Here is an 11,842-nt window from a genome sequence, read left to right on the forward strand (position 1 = left end):
AATTGGGGGGGGGGGGGGGGGGTCAACAATCTAATGATTGTAACCCTCTTTCTGAAAGAAGTGACTTTGTGCTCTTGCTTTTGTTCAAATACCAGGAAATCAAAACGACAGGATGAAGTTAAATGATGTTTTTCCCTGAAATCTCCAGCATAATTTTAATTTTAAGGTGACTTACAAGGAAACTTGGTCTGGTTAAGAGCATCAGTATATGAAACAGGAATGCTGCAACTCCTTCCAGGAATTTTCCAGTAAGACGGTCTTTATGTAGCAGTAGTATTTATACACAATAGGAGTATAAATGCTATACATAGTAAAAAATAATAACATATGTAACATTGTAAAAAGACAACTTAAATGATATTTAAAAGTTACTAAATTATGAAAATATATTTTATCAAAGTTTTTATATCAAAGATCAATTTAGATGTTTTTAAAATGTAACAAATTTGAACTGGCACATTTATTACAATATGTATCTGTGCTGCTGTAAATGCAAAGAGGTGCTCATAAGCTATCCCTTCATCAATGGAAATGAAGGGTAGTTGGGAGAAGGAGCTAAGGCATTGAGGGATATACACTGGGTGGCAAGTCACTCAGAATAGCACTGTTGCTGTTATTTTAAGGCTTTGAACAGCCATGCAGCATCATGTCTGTGGACCACTCCTGTTCAGGTTTGTCCAGTCTTTCAGGGTGCACTTGTGATTCGGTGAGCAACATGAAGCACCTACTCAGGTAAAACAACCATTGCTGCAGCCTAATGCAACTGTAAGTCTTGCCTTTTTACTTGCCTTTTTACTCATGCTAACTTAAGAGCCTTTTCACATTTAGCATTCATTAGCCCTCTGCTCCACCACCCATTTGCAATGTGAGGTATGAGAAATTTGTTTGCTTTCTGAATTGAACTACAGCCCTCAGTATGCAAATACACCTGGTGTCCACAGGTGAGCACTTTTAGTGTTGTGAGTATATGTGAAAGGCCTCTAAATTCAAATTGCATGCTGGTGATCAGATTGAGGCTGTATTTTTTCCAGAAAGATAATTATCATCACTGTATTTATCAATATAGTTTTGAAACAGGCTGTATGTACTGAACCAATGGTTGAAATACATGCTGAAATCACATTTTTATTGAATCTGCTCTTGTGTGTTGCATTGTGTTTATGTGCAGGTTAACAATGTTTCTGAGCCCTCCTGGCTCTGCTGAGGAAGACTGTGGCTGTGGTATTGTCTGCGGTTGCAGCCAGGGTCCAGTCATACAGTAATGCTCCAGTCTATGCCACTTACCTTACTGTATGCGTGTTGGTATGACAAGAGAGCATCATCATTCATTGACAGCTGGAGCATTTAATAATTAAATTGTTGATATAAATGAGAAAGGATCAATACAGCTAATTAATTAAGTAGCCAATTAGTCAATTAATTACAAATATCAAAATATGAAATGCTAACCAATTAGGACAAGACAATGTCAACAATGCAGTAGCAAGTCAAACCTATATAACTATACAACAGTTTGTGGGGTTTTGATAGCAAATAGAATGTTCAGTCAGAGACCCCCAGAAGTGAGTTCCAGGGGCCACAGCACGCAAGTGCAGCCAAGAGGGCACCTGGTGTTGGGGATCAAGGTATGGCAGCCATGGTCCCGGGCCCTGTGGCCCTCTGTTGCCCTGATGAAGGAAGTCTGTTATCTTTATCCCTCCCTAAACATCCATGGGGCTGCTTCCTCTTCCTGTCACTCCTTGCGCCTTCCTCTGCCCCTGTCAGCCGCTGTCTCTTGCACCTGCTCCCCCATCACCCCTTTCACACAGTTTCTTGTTTCATGTGAACTTGGAGCCCCTTGGCTCAGCATGCAAATGTGCTTTCAGTGGGAGAAAATTGAAGAAGGGGGCTGTCATTCGTGCAGGAATGCTCCAGGTATTTGATCCAGTTGTGCAGTTTAGATCTGCTTGTATAGCACATAGCACCCCCCCCCCCCCCCCCCCCATTCTCACTTAACTGAACCTTTCTGACACAACAGCCAGCTCAGAACCAATGCAGCTACATTCCTCAAGCAAGAGCAAGTTCATGCACCAAACTAGCTACTCTGTGCAGAAGAGAATAGAGAAGACAAGATAATGTGAAAAAGCTGTCCTTATGGTGCAGATTTATACTTTAAGCTCATTTGTGAACGTTAATATAATACATTGCACAGAAGCTGTATAGCAGACTGTCGATCATCTTAAGAATACAGTCAGCAATACTGCAAGTGATTAATGGGATAATTCTCTCTTGTAAGAAAATGTCCATGTTTATTCTACATGAGTGGCATCCTAGCTTTTGAGTCCACCTGCCATTGCCTAGGATGACCGAATCACAAATGTGCAGACTGAGGGAGGAACAAAAATACACACAGACAGAACGGAGACGTATACCAACATGCATGGGCCCATGTAGAGAGGAGACAGACGCATGCACAGACATGTAAAGACAAAAACACATACCGGAGCCAATGCAGAGACAGACACATGCATAAGCACAGACAGATTGTGCTGTTTTTTTTTTAACAGAATTTCTTTCAATGTGAAATGTAATGTATGATCCTTTTGTTTGGTATGTGCAAAGTATCCTTAGTGTGTGTGTGTATAGTATGTAAAGTGTGCTTGTGTAGCGAATAAGACAAAGCCCCATGGCTTGCACACTGGAAAGTCTTGCTCCCTTCTTTGTCCAGGTGATCTGCCCCCATACGGAAGGTCAGCAGAGCAGTCCACAGGTCCCTCTTCCTCTCCGGATATTCCCAGCATTCTCCAGCCAGCACAGCAAGCTGGGAACTCCAGAAACTTCAAACAGGAAACTGAACTGTCCATCTTGTATGCGGAGGGAGCAGTGGGTACCTTGTGGACTATGATTAGGACAATACTACTCCCTGCTGGTCACTGCTTGCACTTCAGTGAAAGCAAGAGAATCCTGTGCGTGTAATTTCATCTGAACATCACAAAGAGTCACCAGGCAGGACAGGAGTAAATAGTTGACCAGTCCTTTACATAAATTTCACACATTTTCAAAACAGAGACCATTGATGGAAAGACAAGTTAGGTCAAGTCCCACTTTATCTTTTCATTCAATTCTAACATCACAGAAAATGGCTCCTCACGTGTGCTATACGCTGCCATCTGTCACTACACAACAAGCAAAGAGGTTTCAAGCAGAAAAGTGAGAAGCTGTAGGTGCAAGTATGACAGATATGCCAGGTGTGTGTGGTCTGAATTAGTGATGGTCTTTATTGAAGGTGAATGTACTGAAGTTCGTCTGTGCCATGCCTAGTTATAGTGGGCTGGAGAGCAGTCATCATCCGCTCCTCTGTCCCTGCCTTCAGATGATCTTGAGTAACTCTTCATCTCCTGTAACAGACACCACAAACAGACATTTTTATTTTGCACAATCCCAGTTTTAACGCAATCATGAAGTTATGCAACAGTGTACATTTGCATAACGGTCACAAGTCATTGACAAACTGTAGGGTAGGGAAAATGACAAAAGACATGCACACACACAGTGAATACAGCAGGAGTGCAAAAAAACAGAACACATCCAAGCTGATTTCTGTGGAAGAGTTTTTTTGTTTCAACACAGCATAACCTCCCTCAGCAACCCACATCTCTCCCTGTCTACAAACACATCCTTGTGTTTGTTAAATCAGTGTGGTCTCAGGTAATGTGTGCACACAAACCCATATTTATCCTCACCCTCCTTTATCACTCCACAGTACTCCTCACACTCTTTCTGGGTGTAGAACTTGTTGCCGTTGCCCTGGCAGCCCCCATACTTGAAGGAGACACACTTCCCAATAGCAGAGTTAAAGGCCCACAGCTCAGTGTACGCTTTGCAGGGGCCAGGGTCCATGGGCATTCTGCAGGCAGCTGGAGAGAGGACATGTGAGCTTTTAGACGTTGAGAGTGGGTGCAGTGCATTTCCCCTCCCTACTCAGAGCTCCTTAAATCATCCTTGCCACCCCTACCCTGCCCTCCCCAGGGGAGACACTGACCCTCCGTACGGCAGCTCTGCAAACATTCTCTCTCAGTCACGAAGTTGTTCTGGTTGCCAAGGCAACCGCCGAAGGCGAATGCCTGGCAGGCCATGAGGGTGGAGTTGAAATAGAATCGCTGGAACATCCCGAAGCAGGGGCCCACATCTGGGGACATCTGACATGAGTCTGGGTATAGAGGGAGACAGAAAAAGGCGCCTTGAGTCCACCTCTGCGTCCGACCCTTTGGACTGCACCCTCTGAGCAGGGCATGGCGGCATCTGAGACCAGGCCAATCACTCACCTGCAGTGCGGAAGAGGGGCGTGTCATCCCCGGAGCCTTCCTCAGGTGCAGGAGTTGGCACAACCACGTTTCTTCTCCTCCTCTGCATCTGGATATGTTCAAGGGTTAGGGGCAAAAAGGTTAGAGGTAAAAGGAACTAGGGTCAATGGCTTAGAGGACAGGGGTCAGACACAGCTACCTCGATTTCTGGCTCTGGCTCCTTCTCTCCAGGAACACACTTCTCTGTGGAGAGAAACAGACTTGGTCAACAAATTACTCCCTGCATGTGTGTGCATGTGGGTGTGTGTGTATTCATGGTAGGCAGTGTGTGAGTATATACCCAACTTCCGGAAGACCACAATAGAGTCTTTGCTCATGCCCTGCTCATTTGCCAGTTGCTTAAATTCAGTCATCAGACTGGGGCGCACTTCCAAGGAGCGACCTGGAGAGGGAAGTATACTATTCTCATAAACTGCAGATTTAAATAGTAGTATTGTGCTATTGTATATGCTTCATTCTCATTGTGTTGTTTGAAATTCATCACAATATCTTTCCAATCTTTCTAGTCTCCAGAATGAATCACAAAGGCTGAGCCAAGCTCTTAAATCTAATACAAGCATGGTGGACTATCTTGTTAGATCTTCAGGTGACCGTTGTCCCACCATATAAAAGACAGGCAGTCTAGTTGCTTACCATAGAGCTTAATCGTAGCACTGCGGTTGCCTCCCTCTCTCTCTGTGGACATTACCACGATGGCGTACTCATTGTAATTTGTGTGGAGCACATAGGAGTCCACGTCAACCCCCCACTCTGCGCACAGAGGGGCACATAGAGTTGGCACCCACACTCTTTCTCTTCCTCACACTTTAAAAATGTGGAAACTTACTGGATAATACACTTCTACTAGCCCACTAGTGGAGAGATGAGCAGATATTAATGTATAACTGCTTTTCCAGGGCTGGTTGATATAGTCATTTGCCCAGATTAGGGATTAAAAGGAACATTCACAGAATCAAATCCTTAAGGATCAACAACTTAAATCAAGATTCAGCTGGGCTTTTACTGACAAGAATAAAATAGATGAAGAACAACCCATTGTCTTCTGACAAATGCATTCTTACACAGGAGATTGAATGAACCCTGCATAAAATAACAATTATACTGCTAAGATACTGTCCAAATTCACAAAGAGCTCTCCACACTGTGGCCTAATTTAGCACAACAGACTGAGTTTATCTGAGAGCTTATAGCTTCAAGCACTCAAATATTAAAACCCAGCGGATACAGAATACACATTATGGGCCTTGTTCTGATCGGCCAAGCAACTCACGAGTGCTGTGGTGGGTCATTCTTCCGGGAGTTTTGGTCAGCTCATAAACCGTTGAGAAGTTCTTACATATCCCTTGCCTACATACACATATTAACACATATAAGAACAATCTGCAATCTTGTTCACTCTTGTCAACACATTTAATGGGAAATCATAGCATACCCTAATTAATTATGGCTAGGTTTTCTATATTAACTTTGTATTTATGTGTGCAAAAAGGATAATGAACATTGTGATCATGAGAACTGTGTCTGTGTGTAAGCGTGTGAGAGGGGTAATAAACCCTTTATTTGTGTGTATGAGATTAGTAATAGATAGAAAGATCAGTATGTTGGAGAGGGGTAGCAGAGTATGTAGAAGTGCTTAATGGTCTCTGTTTGTGTGCTAGAAAAAACCTCATTGCGGATGTGTTTGTGTGTCACCTGTAAGCCGTCCTTGTCATGTGGAGAGTGTTGCTAGTGTCACCAGGTTGCAGTTCTAAGGTGCCTGTTGATCGCACGCGCTGGTGCTTCAGATGCATCGGACAGTTGGACACCATGGCAACGTCATACCATGTTCCCAAGAACTGCAATCCCAGAGGCAAAAAGAGCATTCAGTGTCTTCAGTGTGTCCATTGTGTGTCCATGGACAGCACATGTATTCAGGTAGGTATACATATGTGCATTGAGATACATATGCCAATGTATATCTATATTTGTATAGCATTTAGCATCTCATGACATCACTAACAAGATAAACATATAACTGAACATCTGGATGTAACTCTGCAGCTTTCAAAACTTTCCAGAGTCCACAGAAGGGATACTCAGGAGAGATGGACAAACCAACAGAGAACCAGCGAATGAGAAAGACTTATGGAGGCACGACTGCTGCTCTTACCCTGTCCAGATCAAAGTTTTCTTGCGTGGGGTAGAGGGTCTCGGTGGATAGCAGTCCCCCGACGATTTGCCCTGGGAGGGCCAGGAGGAAGAGAAATGCAGCGTTCCGCATCCTGGCTGTGTCTGAGCAGACTGAGAGCCACAGTGTCAATTCCCGTAAAAATCAGCACCCCCCTCCCCTACCTCCCACCACCTCTGTGGGACATTGACCATCAGGGTATGTGTGCTTTCACTACCCCCCAGCCCATCAAGTACAAACACTGCAACTGGACCAAAGGCCTCCTTATCTCTCTCAGTTTGTCCCTCTCCCAAGTCTGTCCTGCTGACCCTTGCCCTTGACAGCTACATTGCATCCAATAAGCCGAAGGTTTGCTTTTGGGATTTGAGAGTGTAAAAGAACTTTATTAAAGTTTATTTAAAAATTATGTAATAAAAGCAACATTATTTCAGCATATACTTTGGCAACATAAGTGTATCCTTGCTTTTGCCAATGGAATTGAATTTGAGAGCCAAAAATAAAATCACTGAAATGTTAGGCTCTTTCAGACTGATTAAAAGTTTGCCTGACAAGCTGAAGAGTACCCATCTCTCTCTGTCTCTGTCAGACTGTGACCTAATCTCCTGAGCGCACTATCACATACCTAGTCCCTGAAATCAAGCTTTGCCATTTTGCGTTCCAGCTTGACAGGTGTTGTTTGTGCATTGGAGGTAGGAGGACTTGTGTATCTACAGATAATTCTGAATGATAGTTATCCTGGGCTGCCAACTCTACATCTGAGGCTTGCTGTGAAACAACACAGTCAGAGGTATTTACGCAGTTTCAGCTGTCCTCCTTGACACAGGTGCTTTTAACTGGGCAGTGTTTGATTACTGACACAGCTGCACAGGTGAAATACATTTCTGTGCAGTAGGTTTGGTGGGTCTGTGCAGGTACAGGTTGAGCATACACGTTGTCAGGCAGAGGCTGAAGGCTGCAGAGGTTCAGAAACCATTACGCTTATCACAGGCAGCCTGCAGAAGAACCAGGATTATTGATCTGTGTGTTGTTCATTTTAACAGGGACACATCACCAACAGCATTATTTAGAGATCTCAGTGTGTCCATAGTTCAGTGTGTTCAGCGCTTCATGCCGTCGGTAGTGGAGCACTCAGGGTTTGTATTGTCAATGTTTTTAACATCTTAGGCAATCATAAACCTGTTTAAGTAGTATCTTTAGAGTTTGATGTATTCAGTGTTTAGTGGGTTGAGTATAGTTAGCGTTTGTGTTTTTAGTGTGTCCATGGTTGACTATAGTTATTGTTTTTCAGTTGTCCATGGTTTAACTATGGTCATTGTTTGCAGTGTGTCCATCATTTTTTTTATGTGCTTCAAGTATGAAACACTCTCTCAGCCATGAACTATAGGAAAAATACTCTTACAAAATACTAAGTAAATATTTTCACAACCCATTATCACATTTGCCTTGTGTTCTGAGTGTAAAGATCCCCTCCACCGGTTTCTTGTTCTGAAATGGGACAATGCACAAGAGCAGAAAGTGTACGGAACATAAAAATGATTCAAGGAGATAGTACTCACACTACATATCTCTGTCTCCTGCATGTAGGCTTGTCGTGCTTTGACAGAGACAACATACTGAAGAAAATGTTAGCATATTTCTAATGAGTGAATATGTGTGTATGGTAACAGTCTAAAACTGGCTGAATGTGCCAGGTGCACTTGCCAAGTACTCTGAGGATCTACTCACCATCTGCAACCCCTACCTCTATGCATGCCAGTACTGTGCACTGCATGGTTGGGAACAAAGAGGACACACACCCACACCAGCTATTGCTCAAGAGAGTGTATTTATTTGGCCGTGTGACATCAGCAATACGTTGTGTTGTCCTGTTTTCCAAGTTCAGTCTAAAATAGCTGCAACAATTATTTGTTGAAGAGCCTGTAGGGCACCCTGTGGGCTAAGTTGTAGGGGTAGCCTGTAGGGCAGCCTATGAGGCCAGGTGTAGTCCAGCTTCTAGGCCAGCCTTTAGGTCAACCAATGAGGAAAACTGTGGGGAGGAATATGAGGATATCTGAAGGGCAACCTGTGGACCAGCATGTAGGGCAGCCTTTATGGCTGCCTATGAGGAAGCCTTCAAGGCAACCTGTGGACTAGTATGTAAAGCAGCCTTTATGGCTGCCTATGAGGAAGCCTGTAGGACAGTCTTCAGGGCAGCAATGGGACTCTTGGTCCTGGTGTGAGGATGGTTTTGTCAGCATGTCTGGAAGGCAGGATGGTTTTTATTGCAACACTGAGCGAAATGTTGTGATCTAAGGCAATAAAGCAGGCTTAAGAGCTGTTCTGGTTCTGCAGTAAGTCTGTTTTGTGCCTAGGGAAAGAGATTGAAATGGAAAAATTCAAATAACACACTGTATAATCAAATGTGATCTCAGGCTGATGTGTTAATTAAAACAAGTGGAAAGTGAGAATGTTTTCAACTCACCTATTGCTCAGCTGGGGGGCAATCCTCTGCTGACAGAGAACAGTAAAAGGAGGAGATAATTACACACAATGTTCCCAGTAACCTGTACTACTGGCTAATGTGGTTTACACTCTTTTACTCTGTCTCTCACCTGCAGCTAGTGGGGTCAAAATGGATTCTTTTGGAAATCCCAGAGCCAAGGCAAATTCTCTGAACTTCTCCAGCAACTGTGGCCTCAACCTCTGTGACCGACCTGCAGATATTACCCCATCTGTTAATATTCGTTCCACTATTATACTACTACACTCACCCTATTATTAAATCAGAATCAACAACCAACAATCTTTAAGGGAAGAGTCAAAAGCACTAGCCACTCTACCCATGCTGCCTTCGAACTGCAAGCATGGTAGCACACATATACACACACACACATATGCATGTAGACACATGCATGGAAGCACACATGCATGCATGCACACACAGAAGCCAAGTCATATGCATGCATGTGTGCACTCACATGCAGGAACACATAGACATGCAGGGACGCATGTATGCACATAGAGATGCGTACATACACATTTATGGATGCACTCATGCAAGCAAGCACACACAGGCATACACACACAGCATGAATCCCATCCCAGCCCTACCATAAAGGGCCACCTGTGTGAACTCCCGGTTCATCTTCTTGTGTTTGAGAACCAGAGCGTATTCATTGTAATTTGTTTCTACCACTGTGATGTCCTTCATCCTGTTGTGACCTGTTGAATAGAGAAGAAGCTGCTGATTATTCTCTTATCCCTGTCCAACACAAATTCATCACTACAACCCTCCCTGCAAGGACTTCAGCTGAGTTGACAGCTCACCCATCACCCACTGCTCTGTGTTACCCTCGTTGCCTACACTCACGTTCACAGCCCCACCTTATCCTGGTTCAGGACCCCAGACCTGGGCTTCTCCACATTCCAATAGCAGCAAAGTGTGGAACTCACGTATGCTGAAGTAGTTGAACTGGCCAGATACGTCCGTCTTCTCATATATGTAGTTCTTACAACGGCAACCAGAGGACCTACAGAGGAAAAAATACATTTTTTAGTATGTTTGTTTGTTGTGACTGTTGTGTGGAATTTAAGTTATGTTCTCTGAATGTGATGAGTGTGGTATATGATGTCTTAAGCATCAGCAATGTGTGTGGTAAAACATATCATGGACCTACATTGATAGACCAAAAAGCTACAAATACACAATCTCTGCTTTGGTGTGAAACTGTCAGTTTCATTAACAGTATTCATTCATTTGAAAATGCCCCACCTGCTTGGCTCTGGTAGTACGTTACAGACGAGAAATGTAGGTATATGATACGCTCCCTGTTTATGATATATGCAGTATATGTTGCTCTAACTGCAGGAAATTCAAAAAACACTCACAAACCTCTGGGTCCACATGGTCATGTTGGCACTTCCATTCGCCATTGGTGTCAGGATGCCCATGGAGATCTTCAGCTTGTGTCTGTACAGCACAAAGCCTGGTGAGTCATAGGCCAGACCCACGCGGTACCACTTTCCTGCAAACTAGACAAATAAGGTGCAGCAGGTGACTGGCCATGCACAGAGAGGGTGTGAAAGGCAGGATGGACCCAGCACGCACAGCAAGGTTAAGCAAAAGAACACAACCCCAACAAGGTAAAATACTGAACACTCACGACACAAAGCTATGGGAGAGGCATGAAACTTACACAGATAAGTGTTGAAGGCAGAGCTAGACTGAACACACACAGCACAAGAGTGGAATACAGAGTGATGTTCAACTGTAAAAAAATACTACTACCAAAACTAAGAATACATAGGCAATAGTGTGGTACTCTGTGCATGATTAGGTAATATTTAATAGCCAGCACACAGTAGAAGAAGCCTATCCCATCAGCCCCCAGGAGCCCTGCTGTGCTATACTTGCAGCCCAGAGGAACATGGACCCAAGCTGCCAGCACAATGTCACAACCCTGGAGGTCGGCTGACCTTCAACCTCCTGTTTGTTTGCCTTTCGCTCAGTAGTTGACCTAACTCTACCCCGACCGATGCGAATGGTGCGATCCCTCCCACAAAAAGCCATGCTCAACACACAAAACATCACAGTTCAACACAGTAAAGGGGAAATTAACTGCACCTTAGAGGTGGGGAAGTGAGTAAGAAACACATACCAGGAAGTACACTCTCTCACAGAAGCACTTCCCAGCACAGTTTGCCAACTCTGTTTCACACAAAATTTGTCAAAAAATGAAATTCTCAGCTATTTCTGCCTCTGTCTTCCATTTTAAATTCAAAGTGCTGTTTTTTTAACTTGTTGTAAAGCTCTTAATGTGACGCCCTGATGGTGGAGTGAGACACACAGGTCATGGCTCTCACCCTCTGCAGGTCGAAGTCCTTCTGGGGTTGCACATTGGCGTAGACATCGTGGGCACAGAGCATTACCACAGCAATAGTCACCAAGGAGACCCTCATTGTTCTGGAGGACCTGTAACTGGAGCACCTGTGTCTGGAGCAGAACTACACTGAGAGCAGAACTACACTGCGAGAGTATGCTCTGGAAGCGAACAATGGGAGCTGCAGTAACTGAATTTTATATCCAACCCCCTTTACATCACCCCTGACCTCCTAGTTCAACGTCATTCAGAGTCAGAAGCAAGGATCTAGATAAAACCAGCATGGGCATTTTCCAAATGTTTGATATGGTGGTCCGACTCGAGGCAGGAGGTGGCCTTACCCTCACATAGAAAACAAACAAATTACACACTGGCCTAACTTCAGTGGAAAAAAACTGAAAAAGTAAAATAAATACAACTAGGTCGATAACATTACCAGTCCTACTTTCTACGAACTAAATGTGCATGCCCAT

At 44.0% G+C, this 11,842-nt stretch overlaps 2 protein-coding genes across 5 annotated transcripts; both read right to left on the bottom strand.

Moving 5' to 3' along the window:
• Nucleotides 1-3,001: 3,001 nt before the first annotated feature.
• Nucleotides 3,002-6,691, bottom strand: LOC118778340 (alpha-1-microglobulin/bikunin precursor). Its single transcript, XM_036529842.1, has 10 exons — nucleotides 6,493-6,691; nucleotides 6,036-6,178; nucleotides 5,614-5,690; nucleotides 4,977-5,093; nucleotides 4,624-4,725; nucleotides 4,483-4,526; nucleotides 4,305-4,392; nucleotides 4,022-4,189; nucleotides 3,723-3,896; nucleotides 3,002-3,377 (listed from the first exon to the last, which is right to left on the bottom strand). Exons 1-10 carry the CDS (start codon nucleotides 6,601-6,603, stop codon nucleotides 3,349-3,351), a joined length of 1,053 nt encoding a protein of 350 aa, XP_036385735.1. The 5' UTR covers nucleotides 6,604-6,691; the 3' UTR covers nucleotides 3,002-3,348.
• A 1,625-nt stretch (nucleotides 6,692-8,316) lies between these two features.
• Nucleotides 8,317-11,556, bottom strand: ptgdsa (prostaglandin D2 synthase a). 4 transcript variants are annotated; one of them, XM_036529533.1, is made up of 7 exons: nucleotides 11,353-11,556; nucleotides 10,382-10,521; nucleotides 9,943-10,019; nucleotides 9,601-9,711; nucleotides 9,102-9,203; nucleotides 8,972-8,997; nucleotides 8,317-8,749 (listed from the first exon to the last, which is right to left on the bottom strand). In XM_036529533.1, the coding sequence occupies exons 1-6, from the start codon at nucleotides 11,446-11,448 to the stop codon at nucleotides 8,972-8,974; spliced, it is 552 nt and encodes a 183-aa protein (XP_036385426.1). In that variant the 5' UTR covers nucleotides 11,449-11,556; the 3' UTR covers nucleotides 8,317-8,749. The 4 variants fall into 4 exon arrangements, with proteins under 4 accessions (XP_036385426.1, XP_036385425.1, XP_036385424.1 ...); XM_036529532.1 differs by having other exon boundaries at nucleotides 8,317-8,857; XM_036529531.1 differs by having other exon boundaries at nucleotides 8,972-9,000.
• Between the last annotated feature and the right edge of the window lie 286 nt (nucleotides 11,557-11,842).

Source organism: Megalops cyprinoides, chromosome 5 (genome assembly GCF_013368585.1).
Source record: "Megalops cyprinoides isolate fMegCyp1 chromosome 5, fMegCyp1.pri, whole genome shotgun sequence".
Classification (NCBI taxonomy): Eukaryota; Metazoa; Chordata; class Actinopteri; order Elopiformes; family Megalopidae; genus Megalops; species Megalops cyprinoides.